The sequence below is a fragment of the Haliotis rufescens genome, unplaced genomic scaffold (genome assembly GCF_023055435.1).
Source record: "Haliotis rufescens isolate VD_foot unplaced genomic scaffold, xgHalRufe1.0.p SCAF_3, whole genome shotgun sequence".
Classification (NCBI taxonomy): domain Eukaryota; kingdom Metazoa; phylum Mollusca; class Gastropoda; order Lepetellida; family Haliotidae; genus Haliotis; species Haliotis rufescens.
In genome coordinates this window covers 61370490-61394839 of record NW_025964001.1, presented here as the reverse complement: position 1 = coordinate 61394839, position 24350 = coordinate 61370490, and the positions used below count along the sequence as shown (strand labels likewise).

Here is a 24350-nt window from a genome sequence, read left to right as displayed (position 1 = left end):
GAAACATTATCGGGGTGAACCGGGATTCGAACCCACAATCATAGATTTCTGGTGTGCCCAAGGGACGCAACTCTTTACAGTGAATCGCAGGGCCTTAGACGACTGGGCCACCCCTGCCCCCCAAACATGTTGGATGTGAACTGATTACATCACAAAGGTTCATACTTTCTATGCACTGGTATTGAAGATTTAATCCCATCTTAGCATAGGGGGACACATTTCTTTGGAGAGAAAACAAAAGGTTTCATTATGAGGTTATATAATTCTGGTAGATGTTACATTGCCTGACATTTCAGTAAACCCAAAGAACATGGGTGTTGATAAACCAAGCAGGGACGTGAATTGCAGCCCTCCCAACCACCTACGTGGTCTGGCAGCAGAGCATTCACCCGGATAAGGGAAGGTCCGGGGTTTGATCCCCAGCCGCGTCATACCAAAAGACGTTAAAAGGTGGTACTTGTTGTTACCCTGCCTCTTGCTTGGCAAAAGGGCTAAAACAAGGACTGGTCGTCTCGGAGTCAGTATACTGTGTCTGAGTGGGGTATTCATGTTAAACTGCGGCATGTATCTCAGTTAGCTAGCACTATAAATCGGCATCAGTCTGGACTAGTACAAGCAGCCACACCCACACAAACACACACACACACTCACACACACACGTGTGCATGCACGTCTCTATAAAGTGCAATAATCTTGGATGATATGTTAAACCCCATTTCACCTGACCTCACCATTTTCCACCCAAATTGTTAATGTTAATGGTCGCAGTTATACTTTGCAGAACTGTCAGGCAATATCTCTATTATACAAATCACAGAGATTCATGTTCTCTATACAGTTAAACCCTGTTAATCAGGACACCTGTTGTCTGTTAGGAATGTCTGAGAGTATTAAACTGTAACTATTATTAATCCCAATCTTTGGTAGTCAGATGAATTCATTTGGAGTGGTAACATCCAGACTAACAGAGTTTAACTGTATAACATTAAAGCTATCTGAATACCATTTTAACACTGATAAAAACAAATGATCTGTGTATATAGAAACAAGCATTTATGATCAACAAAACAAATACTTCATTAAATATAGCTACATACCTTTTCTTTTAAAACAAACAATATGCACCAAAGTTTCAAGACATTTCCGGCACAATACCCCAGTGAGAGACCAAATGCCCTTCACATAATGTATCCCTATTGGGATTTCAACTAAGATAGAACAGTAAGTATTTTTTGCCAGAGATTGCCAATTTCAGATCAATTAATTTCTATAAAACCCATCTTTCACTCTGATACAATATGTCTCTGCATCAAGATCTGACAACACCATAGAAAACTACCTCAGGCGAACTTTCTAATGAGACAATCATCGTTGAGACTTCTAAATTCTCGGTATGAGTGAGCTAAGCATTCAGAGCAACATGTTTGTTCTCAAAAGTTATCATAAATGGACAGTTCTGAATGGAAATAAAAAAAGGCTGTGCCATTGTATTGTGGATATTGATATGCCCTGTCTTTTCTGAGTGCCATTTGATTTACACCAAAAGGGAGTACCACCGAAGGAATATTGGTGTTTTCTTTCATTAAAATCAAAATGTCCAAATCAAGGTCAAGAAATGAAGCCAAACCATTGAAGAAAGCTGACATCCCTCCTCCATACAGAATTGGCGATGCAAGTTTGTTTCTGGGTCCTATGACCATGCTTGTCATAGGAGGGGATTATGCTTGTTGTAAGAGGCAACTAACGAGGATCGGGTGATCAGTCTTGCTGACTTGGTTGATGCATGTTATCGTATCCTTATTGCGTGGATCGATGCTCATGATGTTAATCACTGGATAGTCTGCTCCAGGGTATTTACAGACTGCCGTCATATAGCTGAAATATTGCTGAGTGCGGCATTAAACAAGCAAACACTCCCAGGTGGTGTCCCCTCCAAAGCACTACCTATGCATCCCCAGCTGCTATTTTGTCCACCAAATCCACAATTAGCTGCCTTCCACTGATGGATGGATGAGACACCATGACACTGCAATTATTACCTCCCATGTAGAATAACAAGTTTGAAATACTTATATCCCCCGCCAATATGACATGTCCGGGTGTGTGCATGTCTAGAAATAATGTATGGTTTTCAAGATCTGTCCAGGATACGAGCACTACCGCCATTTTCAGCCTAAGTCAAAGTCGTTGCCATGGAAACTTGAAAAATAAATTTAAAAAAAATCCAAAACTATCAAAAGGCACCAGTTCACAACTAGACCTATCCATATGCCAAATTTGGTTAAGATATCTCTCATGTTTTTTTAATTTTGCTCCGGAAACGAAACGTGATGGTCGGACGGACGGATGGAAGGATGGATGGATGGACAGCACCCATTCCTATATCCCCCTTCCACTTCATGGCGGGGGGTAATAACCTTGTACGGTCCTTCACGACACCACACTGTGTTGATCACAAAATATTCTTAAAGCATTGTCAGTCAACTTACAACCCATGTCTGATTTGTACATTGATTGTTCAAGTTGCTACGCCTGCTGTCTACTGAAACGTTTGCTCGATGATGGCAGCTGATTCCTGCCTGTGAATCTCTCCGATGGCGGTGGCTGGCACGCCAAGGTTGCATCTACCGGCATACTTCAACTACAAGACAAGGGAGATTCAAGCATTTTAAATAGTATAACTTGTAAGCAGGATGACGAGGGGTACATGGGGTTTTATCGTCCCGTGTTAGGTTTTATACCATGAGCCGGAGGAGAGGGACACATAAAACCCCATGTACCCCGAGTGATCCTGCTACATCCAATTTATCTTACCGACATGTTTATTATGACATTGCAAAAGAATTCAAACAAATTCAAAATTGATAGAAAACAGCTGTTCAATTGAGCTGAGGTTAGCTTGCGCTATGTCATGTGACTTCCATTAACTCGGAAAAAGTGTGCGCCTTTTTGCTTTGAAGCGGGTTATAAGGGATTTATACTGCCTCTCAGAAATCCATGTGCAGCCTGACTTGCTCGGGGCAGAGTATAAGGGATTTATTCCCCCGCTGAAAAATGTATTCCCCTCCAAGGCGGGTTACACAGTATTGTATCAAGATTAGTGGACCAATCAGATCTCATCATTCTGACATGGAAGTATGATAATGCTAAATATTTACTTGTAGCTCAACATTTATTCAACAATATTTAACACTATAATCTTTAACTATAGTCTCATGAAAAAATAGTGTGTTCTTTAACTTCTATTGATCAATATACTTTGGACCTATTCTGACAGCACAAGGAGCAGGTTACTTTAGTGTTGACATGTGTTACATTAGAATAAGCAAGAGTTACCTGGACTCCGACGATGTTCTGGAAGCGAGGCGCTACAAAGGTCCAGGCTCCCATGTTCCTGTGTTCTTCCTGGCTCCACACAAACTCTGCAGAACACAGACACTTCATAACTACATGTCATGTCTACAGTTCCTGATACGGAGGTATACTGTCTACCCTATGCATCAGCTACAAAATACGAGAGAGAAGAGTGTGGAAGTGGAGGAAGGGAGAGAAGAGTGTGGAAGCCAAGGAGAAGAGAGAAGAGTGTGGAAGTGGAGGAAGGGAGAGAAGAGTGTGGAAGCCAAGGAGGAGGGAGAAGAGTGTGGAAGCCGAGGAGGAGAGAGAAGAGTGTGGAAGCCGAGGAGGGGGGAGAAGAGTGTGGAAGCCAAGGAGGAGGGAGAAGAGTGTGGAAGCCGAGGAGGGGGGAGAAGAGTGTGGAAGCCAAGGAGGAGAGAGAAGAGTGTGGAAGCCGAGGAGGAGGGAGAAGAGTGTGGAAGCCAAGGAGGAGGGAGAAGAGTGTGGAAGCCAAGGAGGAGGGAAAAGAGTGTGGAAGCCAAGGAGAAGAGAGAAGAGTGTGGAAGCCAAGGAGGAGAGAGAAGAGTGTGGAAGCCAAGGAGAAGAGAGAAGAGTGTGGAAGCCAAGGAGAAGAGAGAAGAGTGTGGAAGCCAAGGAGAAGAGAGAAGAGTGTGGAAGCCAAGGAAGTGAGTGAACAGTGTGAATGCCGAGGAAGTCAGAGAAGAGTTTGGAAGCTCAGGATTGAAAGAAGAGTTCTGAAGCCAAGTAAGTGAGAGAAGAGTTTGGAAGCCAAGTAAGTGAGAGAAGAGTGTGGAACCAGAGGAAGTGAGAAAAGAGTGTGGAAGCTGAGGAAGTGAGAGAAGAGTGTGGAAGCGGAGGAAGTGAGAGAAGAGTGTGGAAGCTGAGGAAGTGAGAGAAGAGTGTGGAAAGCCGAGGAAGTGAGAGAAGAGTGTGGAAAGCCGAGGAAGTGAGAGAAGAGTGTGGAAGCTGAGGAAGTGAGAGAAGAGTGTGGAAAGCCGAGGAAGTGAGAGAAGAGTGTGGAAGCCGAGGATGTGAGAGAAGAGTGTGGAAGCCGAGGAAGTGAGAGAAGAGTGTGGAAGCCGAGGAGTGAGAGAAGAGTGTGGAAGCCACGGAAGTGAGAGGAGAGTGTGGAAGCCGAGGCAGTGAGAGAAGAGTGTGAAAGCCGAGGAAGTGAGAGAAGAGTGTTGAAGCCACGGAAGTGAGAGAAGAGTGTGGAAGCCGAGGGAGTGAGAGAAGAGTGTGAAAGCCGAGGAAGTGAGAGAAGAGTGTCGAAGCCACGGAAGTGAGAGAAGAGTGTGGAAGCCGAGGGAGTGAGAGAAGAGTGTGAAAGCTGAGGAAGTGAGAGAAAGTGTGGAAGTCGAGGAGTGAGAAAAGAGTGTGGAACCCAAGGAAGTGAGAGAAGAGTGTGGAAGCCGAGGAAGTAAGAGAAGAGTGTGGAAGCTGAGGAAGTGAGAGAAGAGTGTGGAAGTCAAGGAAGTGAGAGTAGAGTCTGAAAGCCGAGGAAGTCAGAGAAGAGTGTGAAAGCCGAGAAGGTCAGAGGAGAGTGTGAAAGCCGAGGAGTGAGAGAAGAGTTTTGAAGCCAAGTAAGTGAGAGAAGAGTGTGGAAGCCAAGGGAGTGAGAGAAGAGCGTGGAAGCCGAGGAAGTGAGAGAAGAGTGTGGAGGCCACGGAAGTGAGAGAAGAGTGTGGAAGCCGAGGGAGTGAGAGAAGAGTGTGGAAGCTAAGGGAGTGAGAGAAGAGCCTGGAAGCCGAGGAAGTGAGAGAAGAGTTTGGAAGCTGAGGCTGAGGGAGTGAGAGAAGGGTGTGGAAGCTGAGGAGTGAGAGAAAAGTGTTGAAACCAAGTAAGTGAGAGAAGAGTGTGGAAGCCGAGGGAGTGAGAGAAGAGTGTGGAAGCTGAGGAGTGAGAGAAGAGTGTGGAAGTCGAGGGAGTGAGAGAAGAGCATGGAAGCCGAGGAAGTGAGAGAAGAGTGTGGAAGCCACGGAAGTGAGAGAAGAGTGTGGAAGCTGAGGGAGTGAGAGAAGAGTGGGGAAGCCGATGGAGTGAGAGAAGAGTGGGGAAGCCGAGGGAGTGAGAGAAGAGTGTGGAAGCTGAGGGAGTGAGAGAAGAGTGGGGAAGCCGAGGGAGTGAGAGAAGAGTGGGGAAGCCGAGGGAGTGAGAGAAGAGTGTGGAAGCCAAGGTTGTGAGAGAAGTGTGTTGAAGCACTATCACAGATAGTTCATGCTGAAACTATCATTGATCAAATATGGGCCAGAAAACCCAGAGGTCGACAGTATGAGCACACATACAAGGACACATATATTTCCATGTTCATTAAACAGTCAATACTCCAAGCAAAGTTTGAGTAGAACACATATTGATGAGCAAATTACAGCACACCAAAGTTGGCTCCAGATTAAATATATTCTAGTATTTTATTGTGACTTTGTAGTACATACCTGAAGCCTTGGAGTATTTCTTTATCTCAGCCCTAAGTTCTTCAGCAGGGAATGGACACAGACTCTGGGAGGATTAAACAAAGTCTTCATGTCAGATATATAGAGAATACTTAACAGTGGTAAACATACCGTATTCACCACAATAAGTGCCCTGGATGCGTAGAAAATTGACAAAAGGGGGTGCTTATTAAACGAGTTAAATTTGTTGTCAGTGATTGAGCAGTAGTGTACAAAAACAATTAACCTTTTTTTGAATGCCTCCTTGACACATATATAACCCTTCTACAATGCTCTTTCCTGTGAAAACATATGTAATATACAAAAGAACATACAGACTGTAATATTAATTTTTGGTCTAATTAGGAAGTGGTGACTTCTGAAATAAAGCTTTAGTGACGAATGGGTCCAGGGTCACTATGGACTGGCAATATACGACCCTGGATTATAGAAGATGGTAAGAAGTAAGTCCATATGGGTTTACCACTTACCTCTAGCCTTACTACAGCGACATTATCAAGTCCTCTTGTTTCTCGCTCCTTGACCAGTGTGTAGTAGTGCTTTCCTGAGACAAATATGACCTTCGTCACCGAGTCAGCCTTGACCTTGGGGTCACCAAGAACTGGCAGGAAGTTGGTGCCGGGCGCCATGTCAGCGAGAGATGAGGTTGCTGCAGGCAGTCGAAGGAGAACCTTTGGCGCCACCATGACTAGAGGCTTGCGGAAATTACGAACCATCTGAACGTAAACGAAAAAAAGGCAGTGACATTTGAAGAAGTCAGGTGGGCTCTATCGAAGATAAAAGTGTTATCTGTGTAAGAAATTAGATAAGTTGCTATGCTTGCTTGCTTGTACAGACAATTTGAAAAGCCTTAATGCTGATTGGCTGATTAGAAAGTTTGGTCCTCACACAGAGAGGTATCGAATCAGAGCTGATGTGACATTAACGAGACTGCACGATAGCAGGACCCACCTGTCTGCGGAGGAGATGGAAGTACTGGGCTGGTGTCGTGGGGTTGGCCACCTGGAAGTTGACGTGGTCGCCGTCAATGCCGTCCTCATGGCTGCTACACATCTGTCAATCACACAACAAACTGTTAATGCTGAATGTGTTGTTGATTGGCTCTTCTCATCAGAAGATCTGGTTGCTCATCTTGAGCTACAGTCATATCCCCTCTCATGACCTGCAGTGATTATTGACTGAAATGCTAGCAGTCTGGCCACACTCTGGACAAATTTCTGGACACCGTTGGCCTGATGTCACAGCTTGTCTACTTAACATGAGGGTGACACAAGTCATAACAGTTTACCATGAGAATGTGCAGGATGCACAGACCAAAGATCATAACCTAGAAAAAATCTGGTCTTGAACTGATGGCCTGCATATCCTGGTACAACTAAGGGCCACAACTCTACATGTTAAAGTGACTTAGGCCTCTGTGCCTTCATAGATCGGTGTGTGATGCCACCCACCTGTAGGAACCTCTCCATGCGGCAGGAGGAGTGTTCAGGGCCGGCGCCATCCATGCCGTGAGGCAGCAGCATTACAAGACCATTCTGTAGCAACCACTTGTCTGGGAAGAATAAGAACAATCTGAGTGGCTCCCTGTCTGGATGGAGGATGGGTGAGTGGATGGAGGGTGGGTGGATGGAAGGTGGATGGAAGGTGGATGGATGAATGGAGGTTGGATGGAGGGTGGATGGATGGAGGGTGGGTGGATAGATGGAGGGTGGATAGATGGGTGAAGGAATGGATGGATGGATGGATGGAGGGTGGATGGGTGGGTGGATAGATGGAGGGTGGATGGGTGAGTGGATAGATGGATGGGTGGATAGATGGATGGATGGATGGATGGGTGGTCGATGGGTGGGTGGATGGATGGGTGGTGGTTGGATGGTGGATGGGTGGGTGGATGGATGCCGGATGGATGGATGGAGGGTGGGTGGATGATGGATGGAGGGTGGATGGGTGGTTGGATGGATGCTGGATGGATGGATGGATGGAGGGTGGATGGAGGGTGCATGGGTGGATGGATGGAGGGTGGATGGAGGGTGGATGGAAAGAGGGTGGATGGGTGGGTGGATTTATGGAGGGTGGATGGGTGGGATGTTGAATGGAGGCTGGATGGAGGGTGGATGGATGGAGTGTTGGTGGGTGGATGGATGGATGGGTGGGTGGATGGAGGGTGGATGATGGATGGATGCAGGGTGGATGGAGGGTGGATGGACGGATGGATGGAGGGTGGATGGATGGATGGATGGAGGGTGGATGGGTGGAATGATGGATGGAGGGTGGTTGGGTGGTTGTGGGTAGATGGGTGGGTGGGTGGTTGTGGGTAGATGGGTGGGTGGATGGTTGGATGAGTGGATGGATGGATGGATGGTGGGTGGGTGGATTGAAAGAGGGTGGGCGGATTGGTGATGGAGGTTGGGTGGGTAGGTGGGTGGATGGATGGGTGGGTGGATGAATGAAGGGTGGATGGGTGGATAGATGGGTGGGTGGATAGATGGAGGATTGATGGAGGGTGGATTGATGGGTGGATAGATGGAGGGTGGATGCATGAAGGGTGGATGGAGGGTGGATGGGTGGGTGGATAGATGGAGGATTGATGGAGGGTGGATTGATGGGTGGATAGATGGAGGGTGGATGGGTGGGTGGATAGATGGAGCGTGGGTGGGTGGATGCATGGATGGATGGAGGGTGGTTCGGTGGTTGGGTGTATGCATTAATGGAGGTTGGTCGGGTAGGTGGGTGGGCAGATGGAGCTTTATGGTGGGTGGTTGGTGGGTGGATGGGTGGATGGTTGGATGAATGGATGGGTGTTGGATGGTGGGTGGGTGGATTGAAAGTGGGTGGGTGGATGGATGATGGTTGGTGGGTGGAAATTGAAAGTGGGTGGATGGATGGATGGATGATGGATGGATGGATGATGGATGGAGGGTGGATGGATGGATGGTTGGAGGGTGGGTGGATTGATGGATGGAGGTCTGAGGAGAGTGGAGAGAGGGATAAAAGGACAATTAATGTGATGGAGGGAGGGAGGAGCGATGCATTGATGAATGGTGGAATGGAGGGATTGAAAGATAGAAGGAACATCAAAATGAGCAGATGAAAGTGCAGAATGGTTGGACAGAAGGATAAGTACACTGAAGATGCCTTGATGATGGAGGAATCCTTATGTAGATGAAAGGATGGATATACAATTTATTAACAGATGACAAAAGGGAAGATAGGCAGATAGGAGGATGGATGAACAGATATTTGGATGGAGCAAAGAAATGATGTATGGATCTACAAATAAATAGACAGAATGATAAAGGGATGAATGTAGACACATGACACAGAACAGGGACATGTATGGATAGATAGATGGAAGAGTAGAAGAATAAAAAATTAATATACAGATGAATATTCACTTGATTAACATGTTTTGAAGAGAACACAACTGTTCATAGTTCTTACAAGACAAATAAATAATTCAGTTGTCTATGACATACCTTCCCCACTGGATATATAGGTGTCTATGACATACCTTCCCCACTGGATATATAGGTGTCTATGACATACCTTCCCCACTGGATATATAGGTGTCAATGACATACCTTCTCCACTGGATATATAGGTGTCTATGGCATACCTTCTCCACTGGATATATAGGTGTCTATGACATACCTTCTCCACTGGATATATAGGTGTCTATGACATACCTTCTCCACTGGATATATAGGTGTCTATGGCATACCTCCTCCACTGGATATATAGGTGTCAATGACATACCTTCTCCACTGGATATATAGGTGTCTGTGACATACCTTCTCCACTGGATATATAGGTGTCTATGACATACCTTCCCCACTGGATATATAGGTGTCTATGACATACCTTCTCTACTGGATATAGAGGTGTCTATGACATACCTCCTCCACTGGATATATAGGTGTCTATGACATACCTTCTCCACTGGATATATAGGTGTCTATGACATACCTTCTCCACTGGATATATAGGTGTCTATGACATATCTTCTCCACTGGGTATATAGGTGTCTATGACATACCTTCTCCACTGGATATATAGGTGTCTATGACATACCTTCCCCACTGGATATATAGGTATCTATGACATACCTTCTCCACTGGATATATAGATGTCTATGACATACCTTCTCCACTGGATATAAAGGTGTCTATGATATACCTTCTCCACTGGATATATAGGTGTCTATGGCATACTTTCTCCACTGGATATATAGATGTCTATGACATACCTTCTCCACTGGATATAAAGGTGTCTATGACATACCTTCTCCACTGGATATATAGATGTCTATGACATACCTTCCCCACTGGATATATAGGTATCTATGACATACCTTCTCCACTGGATATATAGATGTCTATGACATACCTTCTCCACTGGATATAAAGGTGTCTATGATATACCTTCTCCACTGGATATATAGATGTCTATGACATACCTTCTCCACTGGATATAAAGGTGTCTATGATATACCTTCTCCACTGGATATAAAGGTGTCTATGATATACCTTCTCCACTGGATATATAGATGTCTATGACATACCTTCTCCACTGGATATATAGGTGTCTATGACATACCTTCTCCACTTGATATATAGGTGTCTATGACATACCTTCCCCACTGGATATATAGGTATCTATGACATACCTTCTCCACTGGATATATAGATGTCTATGACATACCTTCTCCACTGGATATAAAGGTGTCTATGATATACCTTCTCCACTGGATATATAGATGTCTATGACATACCTTCTCCACTGGATATAAAGGTGTCTATGACATACCTTCTCCACTTGATATATAGGTGTCTATGATAGACTGGGCTCCATTAAAGAAGTCCCCAAACTGGGCCTCCCAGATGACCAGAGTGTTGGGGTTCTCCATACTGAAACCATACTCGAAGCCCAGGACCGCCTCCTCTGTGAGGGCGCTGTTAGCAACCTGGGAGAGGGTTATATATGTGTTATCAAACAGTGGTGAATATACTCAGTCACTTTATGGCTTATTACTTCATTCATGGATCCACCGCCCCAGAAACTCAGAAATGGGGAATCAGGTACAGTTAGAAGCATTTGTAACACTGAGATCAGATGTAGCCATGATGAATACTTTTCAAAACTTTATACATAGCAGCGTGTGGCTAAAGTTTTCCCATTTAAAGCTATAACCCATTTCCTGTCATATTTCATAAAAATGCCAAATGAAAAATAGATATTTGAACTAATTTATCTTATCGACCTTACTTTAAAGAACAAAAAAACAAAAAATGATAATAATTCAAGGGGCCAATTCTATTCTCATTTTTATTCCCACCACCCACCTTAAACTTTGAAGAAGTAAAATAAACAAGGCCTCATACATTTTGGTGCCGTTACAAAATTATTTTCTTTTTTAAACAAAAATTGATCATAATTTGATTGCATGTATGTCATCATTGGCCACATGTAAAGAGTGAAGGACTTCTCATACAAGTTACATCAACACTGATGCACCAATTCAGTATAAGCACTGATTTTTCCCACAAGAGCCACTGAACCAAAGACGTATTGTATATATGTCTTTGACTGAACCAAATATGATATATATACTCAGCGTCATAATTAAAGGGTCACCTAGTTGTGAAGTGTGTTAAACATGACCACAGGCCAACAGGCGTCAATAGTCAGGACAAGATATATGGATGAATAACTCCTTTACTACAATTAGGAGCGAAGGTGTTGGTTCTAACACCGTTATCAAGCAGTATTATCACTTGCTTGATAACGGTGTTAGAACCTACATGAAGACGTCACTCCTAAAGAAGCTATTCATCCATATATCTTATCCTTACTTAGTCCTCGAACTTCTAAATGCCATCAAAGAAGTTAGGCGTCAGTAGGTCTGAGTATGTTGACAATGTGATGAACAGTTGAAGAACGTGTTGTTTATGCCCATGTCACACGGATTGGGTGTTTTTATGAAACTGGAAAAATGGACGACTATTAAAAACAATGAAAAATGAACGATTTAAGGTGATGGAAACAGCCAACCAAAACATGTCAGAACGAAACCATGGGTTTAGCCCGCGCAATTAATGACAAGCAACAGTGTATTTGGGCCTAAAATGTTTCATTCCAGATGCAACTGAACTGCATTCTTGAAAGTTGAAAATGTGTCATTTGTTTTTAATACTTATTATCTATGTGACCCCAGAATAATGAGGATGAGTATATATATTGAATTACAAAAAAAAAAAGAATTTTTAATTTTAACCGACCCAAGGTAATTGGTTTGCAAAAATATGTAAAAATCAAATTTAAAAATGTGTCTTTTTTAAATACTTATTATATACGTGACCCCTAAATAACTAGGCTGAGTATATATATTGAACTACAAATAAAAAGGAATTTTAAATTTTGACTGACCCTAGGTATTTGGTTAGCAAAAATCTGTAAAAAAACAAAATAAGAACAGTGTTGTAATGATGTATAAGTACAATGTCGCACCTCCAGGTGAGCCGACTGACTGTCTGTCATGTGGTTGAGGGGTATGTAGATACTGTCGTTCTCCTGGTCGACTATCATGGCGTGACGATGACTGAATGTCGCCCGTCCAACATCTTGACCACTGATGCGAACATTGTAACCTGTCAACAAAGTATTTACATGGAGGTGTGTGCTGTAACAGTGTTTATAAACCTACTGGCTGTTTGTGTAACTCGATATGGAGTTTTTTAAATTGTGGTAACACCTCGTAGGAGGGCTTACAATCATTGTAAACCCTTGATAGAACAAAAACTACGAACAGCCTACGAGACGCACGTGCAGGTTTCGTGTCATTGCGAGACGCCACGTGCAGATTTCGCACCGTTGCGAAACCCACGTACTGAGGTCACCGGTTTCATTGAACCAAGTTCACGACCGCAGGCGATATTTCATCTCCGATACAGGTTATACATTTGAGAGTTTTTATTAGTTATTTAATTAAAAGCGTTGTCTATGCGATGAGTCGGTTTATAAGTTGGAGAAACCATTTCTCCTCGGGATTACCAGCGATTGTAAACCCTGACATTCGGTGACATATATACCTCATGTCAGGGTTTACAATCGCTGGTAATCCCGAGGAGAAATGGTTTCTCCTATACTTAGAATACCCGCCTGCTCGACAGTCTAAGATGGTCTATTTTGCTGACGGACGTTCAGTTTATAAAAGTTGCGCAACTGAAGGTCGAGCTATTTTTGTATTCCCTAAATTACCGAAGCATTCTAGTTTTAATTCAATGTAACAGGTAAACTAACTGTAAACATTAAAAACATTATTGATGAATTATATTTCAATGAGTTAAAGTTACTATAGTGACAATCCACCAGTTTATTGTTATTTTCTGAGAACTAACATTAAACAGTACATTTCCAATGTTTACCCTTTTCTTACTTTTCTTTGTAAGTCTAGATAATACTGGACTGGCAACATTCTATATATCTGGTCTCGTAACTTTGAAAAGCTACCAGTTCGGTTGTCTGACTGAATTTTGGGGGAATTTGATACACTGGCTGTAATCTGAATGGTTGAGAAATGAACTTAAATTGGTTTGGAACCTGAAAATCTTCTGGACTTAATGTTATGTGTGGATAGTTTTCCTGAAAAGTACTTGTATTTCTTTTTCTAAATCCTTAATTTCAAAAAGGTTACAGCATATATAACATATAAAGTTTGTTAAATATTTATCAGAACAATTTCAAAATAGTTTTTCAGCACATTGAGCATACCAGCAGAATCCTATACATTAGCAATCATCACACAACTGCAGAGTGTTGAGGAAAGCTATAGATAGACAACTTCTGTATTTTGGAATGTTGATTTAAATTATCTGTATTCAAATTTACAGTTATTGTTGAGTATTTGAAGCCATGTTGATGCAAAGTGGTGAATATCTTAAAAGTGCTATCCCTATGGCAACACTGGGTACACAGTGATGGTATGGTGGTACATTATGATGTCCTGGGCACATTTTGGGTTTGTTTTGTTTTGTTTCTTGTGTAATGCCACAATCAACCGAGTCACCAAGCCCAATCTCATTAAAATCAGACCTCAGTTCTCGCTACCGCTAAACAAAGATCTGAGGACATCCCATTAGGGGTCACGTCAGAACGACCTTTCATCCGACCTCGAAAACTTTAACTCCGAACGATAGTTACGGGTTTAACGACTGAATCCATACAATCTAGACCATCTGTTAGCCATCCCAGAATGTTCTTTTGTTCAGGTTTCAAATTTGTAATCGAGAATTTGTCAAAATATGTTTCGAAGCGTAGTCGTCAATTTGAAATTAGTGTCGTAAAACACGAGAAAGCTGCCTTCTGATTGGTAATTCCATTGGTCGGTCAAAGTTCCCGCAAGGTCGGTCTGACGTGACCCGTAATGGGATGTCCTCAGATCTTTGTTTAGCGGTAGCGAGATTGCACTGGAGCCTGACCACCCAATCCAATAAGTCACCTCTTACGACCTGCCTAATTTGCTCGGAACCTATTGTAAGTGACAAGCGTTTATTCTCAAAGGGAAATAACTCTAGATACCAGAAGTAATAATGAAGTCAGTGTGGGGAAATTCTAATATTGCTAAGTAACTTGTAAGTAATGGTAAGTGATGGAATGTTTGGTACATGTTGCTAGGATATCGGGGTAGGTTGTGAGGATGTAACGAGGATTGTAGAAACATGAGTTTGAGTCTTGACTTTGAATAAATCGTATTGTAATAGCTGTGTTACGATCTTTCACTATCACAGCCCAACTGTAGCCCAGTTAACACCATATTGACCTTGATAGATGAGTGAGCCCATCGCGAGGGCCTCGGCTGCTGACCAGTCCAGCGCTGCTCCGTCCACCATCCTCTGTCGCCGTCGCTCAACGTGGCTCTTCTGGATGGTTGGGTGCACTTTCTGAAGTAGGCAAAATTAATCAGTTTATCAACTGATCTAACGATTTCGTCTGACTGGTAAACTGGTCACTTTGCAATCAGATAAGCGAATGTTGGTTTACACCACAGTCACCAATATATTTCAGATATTTCCGGACAGCCTGGATATTACCAAGTGCACCACGCAAATCAGTGGTCGACAGCATAAGCAACATTCCATGTTATTGAGGTTCAAGGTCACACAATCCGCCAAGTCACATGTTGAACCACCCAATCAAATCGAGTCTTATTTTACAGGTTCATAAAACAATGACAGTACCAGTATTTTCAGCACTTTTCATTGTTATATCAATGACAACGATAAGACAAACTTGCATACTGATTAGATTGTAGCTAAATAGATGTACTCAGTTTTATTAATATTCAATGTATCATCCTTCTTTCAAATATCTTAACAAAAACTGCAAGTCTGAGAAGAATGTGGCTATTTTTGCTGTTCATTAACTGTACAAATTTTCTTTGTGATGGATACGTATAATAATAGTTAGGCAGGTATTTGATTCTTATATCTTCATTTACTGAACATATCAATTAAACATGGTATTCATCTTCTTGGTAATGTTTGCAGAAAGGACACATGGATGTTAAAACATCATTATCTTTGGAATGTCTGTATAATTGAATATTGAGGGTAAGTATACCACACCTGAACATCGTTAAACATTCGGTAAAGATAGAGATTGAATAGTTGTTAAATAGATTTCTGGTGTTATTTCCATCTTAAACATGGAATAGACATGTAGCGATCTTGACCATCTGATGTCAACTGACCAGCCTTGACAATACATATCTTTACATCGTTATTTAAACATTGTTAAGAACGTAATTTTATTTCCATCATCCTGGGATATCCACGTGTATGCAAATCCATGGGAAAAAAAAATCTCTTACAGCTGAGGCCCAGTTTATATCCCAAAAGTCATCAAGACGCTTAAGCATGTAATAGCATCGTCTAGAGTATTGTGTATCTGGTTGTCTGAGCAAACGTATCCAGTATGAGAGAACTCTACATTGATAGTTTACATCTATCGGGTGCCTTCCGCATTCTACTAAAAATGCCTTATTTGGTGACCAGTAGCTGATCCCAAGAACAAACTTATAAAATTGTGTATGAATTTTCTCAATACAGTGGCGATATAAGGTTCCCCAAAGTTCCGAGCCGTACATCAGTATTGGCTGTATTTTACCATAATATTTATATAATAGATGTATGAATTACAAAAATGATTTTCAGGCACAGATCTACAAAAATAGAAGTCTACCTACCACATGTTCTGGAATATGTACAGACATGGCACCCACAAACTTGAGGACGTCGCTGCGTACTCCCGTGTCCCAGGTCGTGATGGAGTCGGACGCCTGTACAAGATGGGACCACTGTTTCTGTAGGTGCTTCGGCTAGAAACACAGTCATGTTTATGAGTATATGTTTTCTCTCCAGTAGCTCTGGGATACGCAGAAGGTATTCATCAAAGTACTGTAATACCTCCCTGTGGCAGACAAACCCTCCACTGGAGGTCATATCAAGTGAACCCTGAATGAATTTTGACAATTAAAATACAAGATGTGTGGGGTTTTGAGCCAGTCAGATGTCAGTTTTCTAAAATTGTTGAAGTTCATTTCTTTACCACCCTAAAAATCTGCTCTTAACAAATGAAAACCCACACAGAACACAAATCATCTCTTGATAGGACACCCTTTGGGGTCTAGATGCCTTGCATCTTCCCGAGCCAAGGGCATTAACTGGCTGTAAAAAGTCCAGTTTCCAACCTTGACGAAATTTGGCTTAAATTTCCAGGCTCAATCGAAGAGCCACCAGTGGTTATTACGAGTTATGTCCCTTCTATGTCCCTTCTATGTCCCTCCTACTGCCCAATCAGATTCCAACTCTCATATCACTTGCATTTGCTTCAAACAAATGGAGGCACCCAGTCAAGATGATCTGATCGATAATCAAGATCTATATTGTAATAAAACGGGTCTTACCCCGCGAAGTGCATCAAATCGCTTGAGCACCTCGATTAAAAACATTGAAAAGATTTGTAAAATATCTGTTGACGCCAAGTTGGCGGTATACACAATTACAAATCTTGCAGTCAACTAAAATCTGCACGCTGAAATCCATGTTGTTTCAAAACCGTTTGTCTTGTATGTTACATGATTTTGATTGGACTATGCATAGTCGCTCTAGTAGTCCAGCCAACATTTAACTCCAGAATTCCAGCCTAGTTAGGCAAGGGTGAAAACTGGACTTTTATAGTCAGTTTACGTTTTTGCCTCGGGAAGATGGATGTCTTTGAGCTTAGAAGCAACAGGGTGTATGGAATAACCACGAGAATATATTAGAGTGGCCTTTATTATTTTTCATTTGGAACTGCCTGTTTATGGACATTGTCACGTTACATAAAACAGACCTGTTGTTCTGAATGCTTTGCTTGCTTTCACCAAGAATGTAGAAGCCTCCATTCTGATTGGTTGAAAGTTTACCTGGCGCGACCTCCTATGGAGGATTTGTCAGATCTTCTTGGAGCAAAGGTATCAACTGGAGATTTATACATCAATGAGAATATTATGACATCCGAAGAGAAAAAAAATCTGAATTCCAGGAGAATGTCAGCCCTAATATTTTATGGGTGCTTCATCTAATATTTAGCTGATTCCACAAATGCTGTTTTTTTGTTTGTTTGTTTGTTTGTTTGTTTGTTTGTTTAAAGTCAAACTCAGCTATATTCAAGCTATATGATGGTGGTCTGTCAATAATTGAGTCTGGACAATCCAGTGATTGATATCATGAGCATTGATCCACACAATTGCGATATGATGACATGCATCAACCAAGTCAGCGAGTCTGACCACCCGATCCCATTAGTCACCTCTTACGACAAGCATAGTCGCCTTTTATGGCAAGCATGGCTTGCTGAAGACCTATTCTACCCTGGGTCTTCACGTGTCACACAAATGCAAATATTTGATAACTGTTTATAAGAACTAATGGGCACACTTCCCTTGTGGATGACAATAACCACCTACCTGTACAACATGAGAGTCTGCCTTGGCTAGGTCAGCTAACAATGTGGAGTTCCATGTCTGTACCACAGTGTCTAAGTCTTCACTCTTACAGACACCCTCAGACTAGAAATAAAATGATTGTACACTGCATTGAAAGAATAGTTTAGTAACATATATCTTTTTTCAAAACAATTTTTTAACCATATATATATCAAGAGCAATATTCCAGCAATATCACGGCAGGGGACACCACAACAACAGGTGTTTTACATAAACGTCATGCACGTTATGCATATTTACAAAGGGGATCCGTGAAAAAGGAAAGTACAGTAGAACATGGATATAACGAACTTCAAGGGACCGGAGAAATCAGTTTCTTATATACGTTTTTGCTTCGAAATGTCCGCCATCTTGGATAAAACAAAACACACTACACATAATTGCAGCATTGACTTTTATTAGCAGTGATCACTTCATAGCATTCAAATGATAACATTTCATAACATTCATTCAATAACATTATATTCATAACATTTTTAGAACCTTGTTTATCAAATATGTATTTAGTATTTCACGATTTACATACGAGAGTGAGTGAGTGAGTATGGTTTAACGCCGCTTTTAGCAATATTCCAGCAATATCACAGCAGGGGACACCAGAAATGGGCTTCACACATTGTACCCATGTCGGGAATCGAACCCGGGTCTTTGGCATGACGAGCGAACGCTTTAACCACTAGGCTACCCGACCGCCCTACATACGAGAGGATGTGTAGTCGGTGATTTTGCTCAGGCCTCATTTTGCTGACTGCATTCGTGAAACTGCATAAGTTTTATGTTTGTTTTACAGACAAGATTAGTCCAATTACATATACATGTAAGATTAACAAAAAGCAAGTTTAACAAGGTTGAATCATGATCGCTGATTGTGTTGATTCGCCGCTGATTGCATAACAGCCACTTGTCAGTGACACTAGACACTGAGTGAGATTTCTCAGTTTGCTATACACGTCACTAATTAGTGATAGATGGATTTGTCGGGGATCAGACATCAGTTCGCTGTATCCGTTAGTTCGCTGTAGAGAGTTCGTTATGTACGTAAATTTTATATGATAATATACAGGAGATAAATCAGGGATTTTGAAACAGTTCGTTGTATCCGTGTTCATTATATCCATGTTCTGCTGTACTCTGGACTTATGAAGAAATATCTAAAGAAAATTCATTCTGATTATGAGGATGAGAAACTCAGTTACTACACATGGCCATAAGAGCAATGGCAGCCTCTACTATCTTACCACCAGTTGTTTAGCATAGAGATCGGGAATGCTACTTCGAGAGTTGATAGCGTGGTACATGATCGGCTGGGTGAAGGTCGGGTCGTCTATCTCGTTGTGACCCCACTTGCGGAAACAAATGAGATCAATGATGACGTCTCTGTGGAACTTGTGTCGGTAATCCATGGCTATAGCAGTGGCTCGTATAACATCCTGGCAAAGAAAGTTATGGTGAAGATGACGAAAAAAACAGCAGCTGATGATTAGGATAAGACAGGATAGATGCCTTCTGCTCTGCGTCAGAACTGTTTTGTTTGTTTGTTTGTTTGTTTGTTGTTTAAGGCCACACTCAGCAATATTCCAGCTATATGACGGAGGTCTGTAAATAATCAAATCTGGACCAGACAATCCAGTGAGTGACATCATGAGCATCAATCTACGCAATTGGGATACGATGACATGCATCAACCAAGTCAGCGAATCTGACTCCCCGATCCCATTAGTTGCCTCTTACGACAAGCATAGTCGCCTTTTATGGCAAGCATTGTTTGCTGAAGACCTATTCTACCCTGGATATGACAGGATATATTTACCTGAAATATACCAACTGGTGTCACATCTGTTTGGTAATCATCTTGTTTATTCCTAATTTTTTATAACAAAATAAAACATGATTTTTAGGCATTTGTCTGTCTATTACTTTAGTTCATCTGTGGCCAGATCCACTGTATTAGAGTATAGAGTTTCACACTTTAGTGTCTCTACCGCCAAACTGTCATGGCTGAGACATAGTCTTGGGAGTTACCTCCCTTGGTTCAAGAAAACCAGAAGGGGGGAACCACATGGGATATGTAATCGAGACAAACAATAAAGGAAACAGCTTGCATAGGCTTGTAGTTATTCTACAACTTGGTATCTAAAACACACCTCCGGGGAATCTCCATTGACATGAAGAACTGGGTAGCCATTGATCTTGGCCTGGTCACTGGCATACTTGGAGGACCTGCAAACAGAAAGTAAGGTCATGGCAAAAGAATTATTAGAGTTCATCCCTGCCTGCTTCACATAATTCACGGGACCATGTAACTAATAATCTCTACCAACAAACACACAAAGACTGCAAGTTTGTTGGTGTAGAATATTAGTTACATGGTCCTGTGCATCACTGTGTATTCTGCAAGTACCTTCAGATGTGGACAATCAAAAGAAGCATGAAATGCTCACATCCCCAGCCAATACGCCATTGTCAGTCTAAGTCCAAGTCATTACCATGGAAACTTGATTTTTTTTTTTTTTTTAAATGCCAAACTATCAAAAGGCACCAGTTCACCAGGTCACTAGACCTGTCTATGTGCCATGTTTGGTTAAGATATCTCTCATGGTTTTTTAGTTCTGCTCTGGAAAAAAAAGGTGACGCATGGAAGGATGGATGGACAGCACCCATTTGCTTGTGAGAATGTTGTGTTTCCAGGTGTATCACAGCTGTCTCATACTGATCATATCTGGAACACCTAGACTTTAGCTGTTCATACATCTTCCCAAGGCAAGAGAGTTAACTGACTTTAAAAGTCCAGTTTCCACCCTTGCCGAACTAGGTTGGAATTCCTGAGCTCGACCGTAGCGCGACAAGTGGTTATTACCAGTTATATCCCTTCTAAGCCTCTCCTATGGACCAATCAGATTCCATCACTTTCATTCGCTTTACACAATATGGTGGCTCCCAGTCAGGACGATCTGATCGTTAATCAAGATCTATATTGTGATAAAACGGGTCTTACATCATGAAATGCATCAAATCATGTGAGCACCTTGACTAAAAACATGAAAAGATTTGGAAAATATCTGCTGACAACGAGTTGGCGGTGCACATGCTTTGCAAATCCTGCAATCGACCGATATCTGCACGACAGTTTACTAACCGGATTTCGATTTCGATGCGCGATTTTGGTTGGACTATGCATAGACTCGCTAGTCCAGCCAAAATGTAACTCCATAATACCAGCCAGGTCGGCAAGGGTGGAAATTGGACTTTTATAGTCAGTTAATTCTCTTGCTGCGGGAAGATGCTGTTTATAGGACTCAACTGGGACTGGGTGGTCAGGCCCAGGGACTTGGCTGATTGTGTGGGTCTGACATAGTCTGTTCAATCACCGGTTTGCCTGGCTCAAGCGAGATGACTGACAGGTCGCTGTGACATAGCTGAGATATTATTGACTGCGGCATATAACATCATTAACTGACTTACACAAGTGTGGCTGGATACTAAGTTCATGTTTCAGTGTGACAGTGTATAAACGTGTACTTGACGCCATGTCTATACCTGCCCAGCAGGGACTCGGTGGTGAAGCCGATCTGGTTGTTGACGATGAGGTGTATGCTGCCGCCGACGCGGTAGTGAGGACACTCCGCTATACAAAACGTTTCTGCCACTATTCCCTGAAACACAAAATATCCCCCTGTTATTGTTACAGACAATTGTCTCTTAAATTTATACAAGCCATTCTTTGAGTATTAACAACGTCTGTGCGATGCTACACCCCTTGTTATAGCTAGACTAATCGTGATAAGCAGGTCCATCCAAAAACGTATGATGTCTGAAAACCTATGATCCGACGATATACACAACACATTTATAACCATATTCAAAATGATGCAGTTTAGCTACAGAAGAACAAGGTTATATCGAACTTAGGTAAAACATACTTAAGGTCAAAGCAAACTATTAAAAAAATATATTATCGTAAAAATTCACATGACTAACAAACTCTGTACTGTGGGTTAATGGACATTGCAGACTTATGTTTCATCATAAAGAAACAAATACGATTTGTAACAAATCAGTCAAATGCAATCAATTGGGCTGTAACAATTCACCGATACCTACGATATCATAGATACTTTGGTATACACAATACTTGAAACGCCAGTTTGTGAGATCGCGATATGCTATAAATAGAACAGGAACTAATAGAGTTACCTCCCATAATGGCAGAAGTAGCTTAGGACACGCCGACCAACTGCTACATTTAATAACCATCCCTTCTTCGTTAATGTTTTGGAGATAATGATAAACAAATTTATGATGAAAGATGTTTCAGAGCTGCATTTCAGTGATTTCATCATTTCTTGCTATTTGATGTGGTGTATCGTGATACTAGTAGTATCGTCAGTCCGTATCATGATACAAATCATATCACAAGACACCAGGCGATACTCAGCATCAGTCACCATCACTGGAGCATCAAACAATGTGTAGATATCCCAATAGCACTACAGTACAACGTGTTGTGAGCCTCAAGTAATGTCAATAACAATCAGCTCAACGCTCACATCCATCTGCAACACATCATCAATGTCCCTTCTTACTGCTGTTGCAGCTCATGTTTGCTAGTTTGTTTTTTGTTTAACGTTAAACTCAGCTATATTCCATCTAGATGACGTCAGTCTGTAAATAATTAAGTCTGGACCAGACAATCCAGTGATTGATATTGTGAGCAAAGATCCATGTCATCGGTACAAACAATCAAGTCACCGAGTTTGACACCCAATCAATTCAATTGCTGCAGCTAATGTACATAAATAGTTAAGGAGTCCAAAATGGAGGACAAGTTTCGCGAGAAATAAACTACGGATATAACAAACGGTCCCTAGGAGTTTGTTCTAACCCTCTCTTACTGCAGCAAAAACCCGGATTATTTTTTTTCATTCTACTGAAGGATAGCTGTTGGTTAGTGTTAAAGGCTGGATAGAGAACATTCAGGATGTGATATGATACATTTCCTTATAGTGCCTTGTGTGATACTCGGGCTGGGACGAGTCCAAATTTACTACCCGGATACCCACCCCCCAATTACCTGATCCTACCTGGGTACCCGCTGTAGGTCTCAAGAGTTGCGTACATAGTGTTTGATTGGGAATAGTTTGACAGGAGCCCTGACAAAAACTATTTACATACACATATAAAACAATCAGGTCATACATACACTGAAGTTTACTGAAGCGTTATCTTTATTCAAACATATAAAGTCAGAAGGAATGGATGCATAGTCAGAAAGAAATGCGAATATTAGTGCCTTGTAGTGTAACCATACAGAGCTCTAGATAATTTTTGTCATCAAACAGTTTTTCATGTGACTAATCATGGGTCCGGGTAGTCCTGTGGGTACCCAGGTCCTACTCAGTTTATTATTTGTTTATTTGTTTATTTGTTGTTTTATCGCTGCACTCAGCAATATTCCAGCTATATGACGGCGGTCTGTAAATAATCAAGTCTGGACCAGACAATCCAGCAATTGACATCATGAGCATCAATCCACACAATTGGGATACGATGACATGCATCAACCAAGTCAGCGGGCCTGACCACCCGATCCCGTTAGTCGCCTCTTATGACAAGCATAGTCTCCTTTTACTGCAAGCATGTTTTGCTGAAGACCGATTTTACCCCGGATCTTCAATGGTCTCCTGCTCCACCCGACATGAGTACCCGAGTTACCCGTCCCATCCCTACATGATACACATCTGGATACAGTCAAGTTGACAGGATTATTATGAATGTTATGATACACAATGATGAGGCTTATGAAATTATCCTTTATCCTCAGGCACCATCTGCATCCTTCAAACACAATTACAACACAGCATTACTGTGACAGTATTTTATTGCATTAGAGATTAAGGTACAAAATTACACTTTGAGGTCTGCATTAATTTCACCATATGTCACCACAGAATATATGTTTTATATGGTTTAGCTTAATAATTATTCCTATCATGAATTTGTCGCTGTTGTTTGCAATATTCCACACACCAACTGACAACATCATGCTGGACTCACCTGACCTGTAAACGAGGCGTCCCCATGCACCTGTACACAGAGAACCTTCTCCCCCGCCTGCCCCTCATCCCCCGGGGCGTAGTCCCCCTCCCCGACGTACAACTGCTTCGCCCTTGTCTTGCCTACAGCAACAGGGTTGTTAGCCTGCAAAACATCAAATTTTGTTACGTTAACTTTAAAGGCAAGACCTATTTAGTTTTACATGTATTTACAGATGTCCCCCTTGCAGCTGGATGTATAAACAACAGTGCCACAGCACTGTAGCTCAGTTAAAGTTAAAAAATGTCATGAAAGGCAGACACATAACAAAAGGTGCTGTCAACATTTATATTCAAGTATTTTCTGCATAAATAATAAGAAATTAAAAAGAAATGAAATTTTTTTAAATGCATTTTGAGAGAATTTAGGAGAATATTCAAAGTTAAAAGGTCAAAATACAGAAC

General features: G+C 41.9%; 1 protein-coding gene across 2 annotated transcripts in view; it reads right to left on the bottom strand.

Annotated features, from left to right (window-relative positions):
- Positions 1 to 613: 613 nt before the first annotated feature.
- LOC124132339 (probable 2-oxoglutarate dehydrogenase E1 component DHKTD1, mitochondrial) overlaps positions 614 to 24350 on the bottom strand; it is a 39332-nt gene continuing 15595 nt past the window's right edge. For both annotated transcript variants that reach the window (XM_046496220.2, XM_048403227.1), the window contains exons 9-23: positions 23908 to 24051; positions 21391 to 21506; positions 19998 to 20073; positions 19092 to 19283; positions 17815 to 17916; positions 16051 to 16182; positions 14626 to 14746; positions 12315 to 12454; positions 10614 to 10770; positions 7259 to 7359; positions 6759 to 6860; positions 6278 to 6523; positions 5790 to 5853; positions 3337 to 3422; positions 614 to 2641 (exon numbers count right to left, since the gene is read on the bottom strand). In XM_046496220.2, the coding sequence (XP_046352176.2) occupies positions 2540 to 2641; positions 3337 to 3422; positions 5790 to 5853; positions 6278 to 6523; positions 6759 to 6860; positions 7259 to 7359; positions 10614 to 10770; positions 12315 to 12454; positions 14626 to 14746; positions 16051 to 16182; positions 17815 to 17916; positions 19092 to 19283; positions 19998 to 20073; positions 21391 to 21506; positions 23908 to 24051 (1881 nt within the window). In that variant the 3' untranslated portion in view covers positions 614 to 2539. The remainder of the gene's footprint in view (positions 2642 to 3336; positions 3423 to 5789; positions 5854 to 6277; positions 6524 to 6758; positions 6861 to 7258; positions 7360 to 10613; positions 10771 to 12314; positions 12455 to 14625; positions 14747 to 16050; positions 16183 to 17814; positions 17917 to 19091; positions 19284 to 19997; positions 20074 to 21390; positions 21507 to 23907; positions 24052 to 24350) is intronic.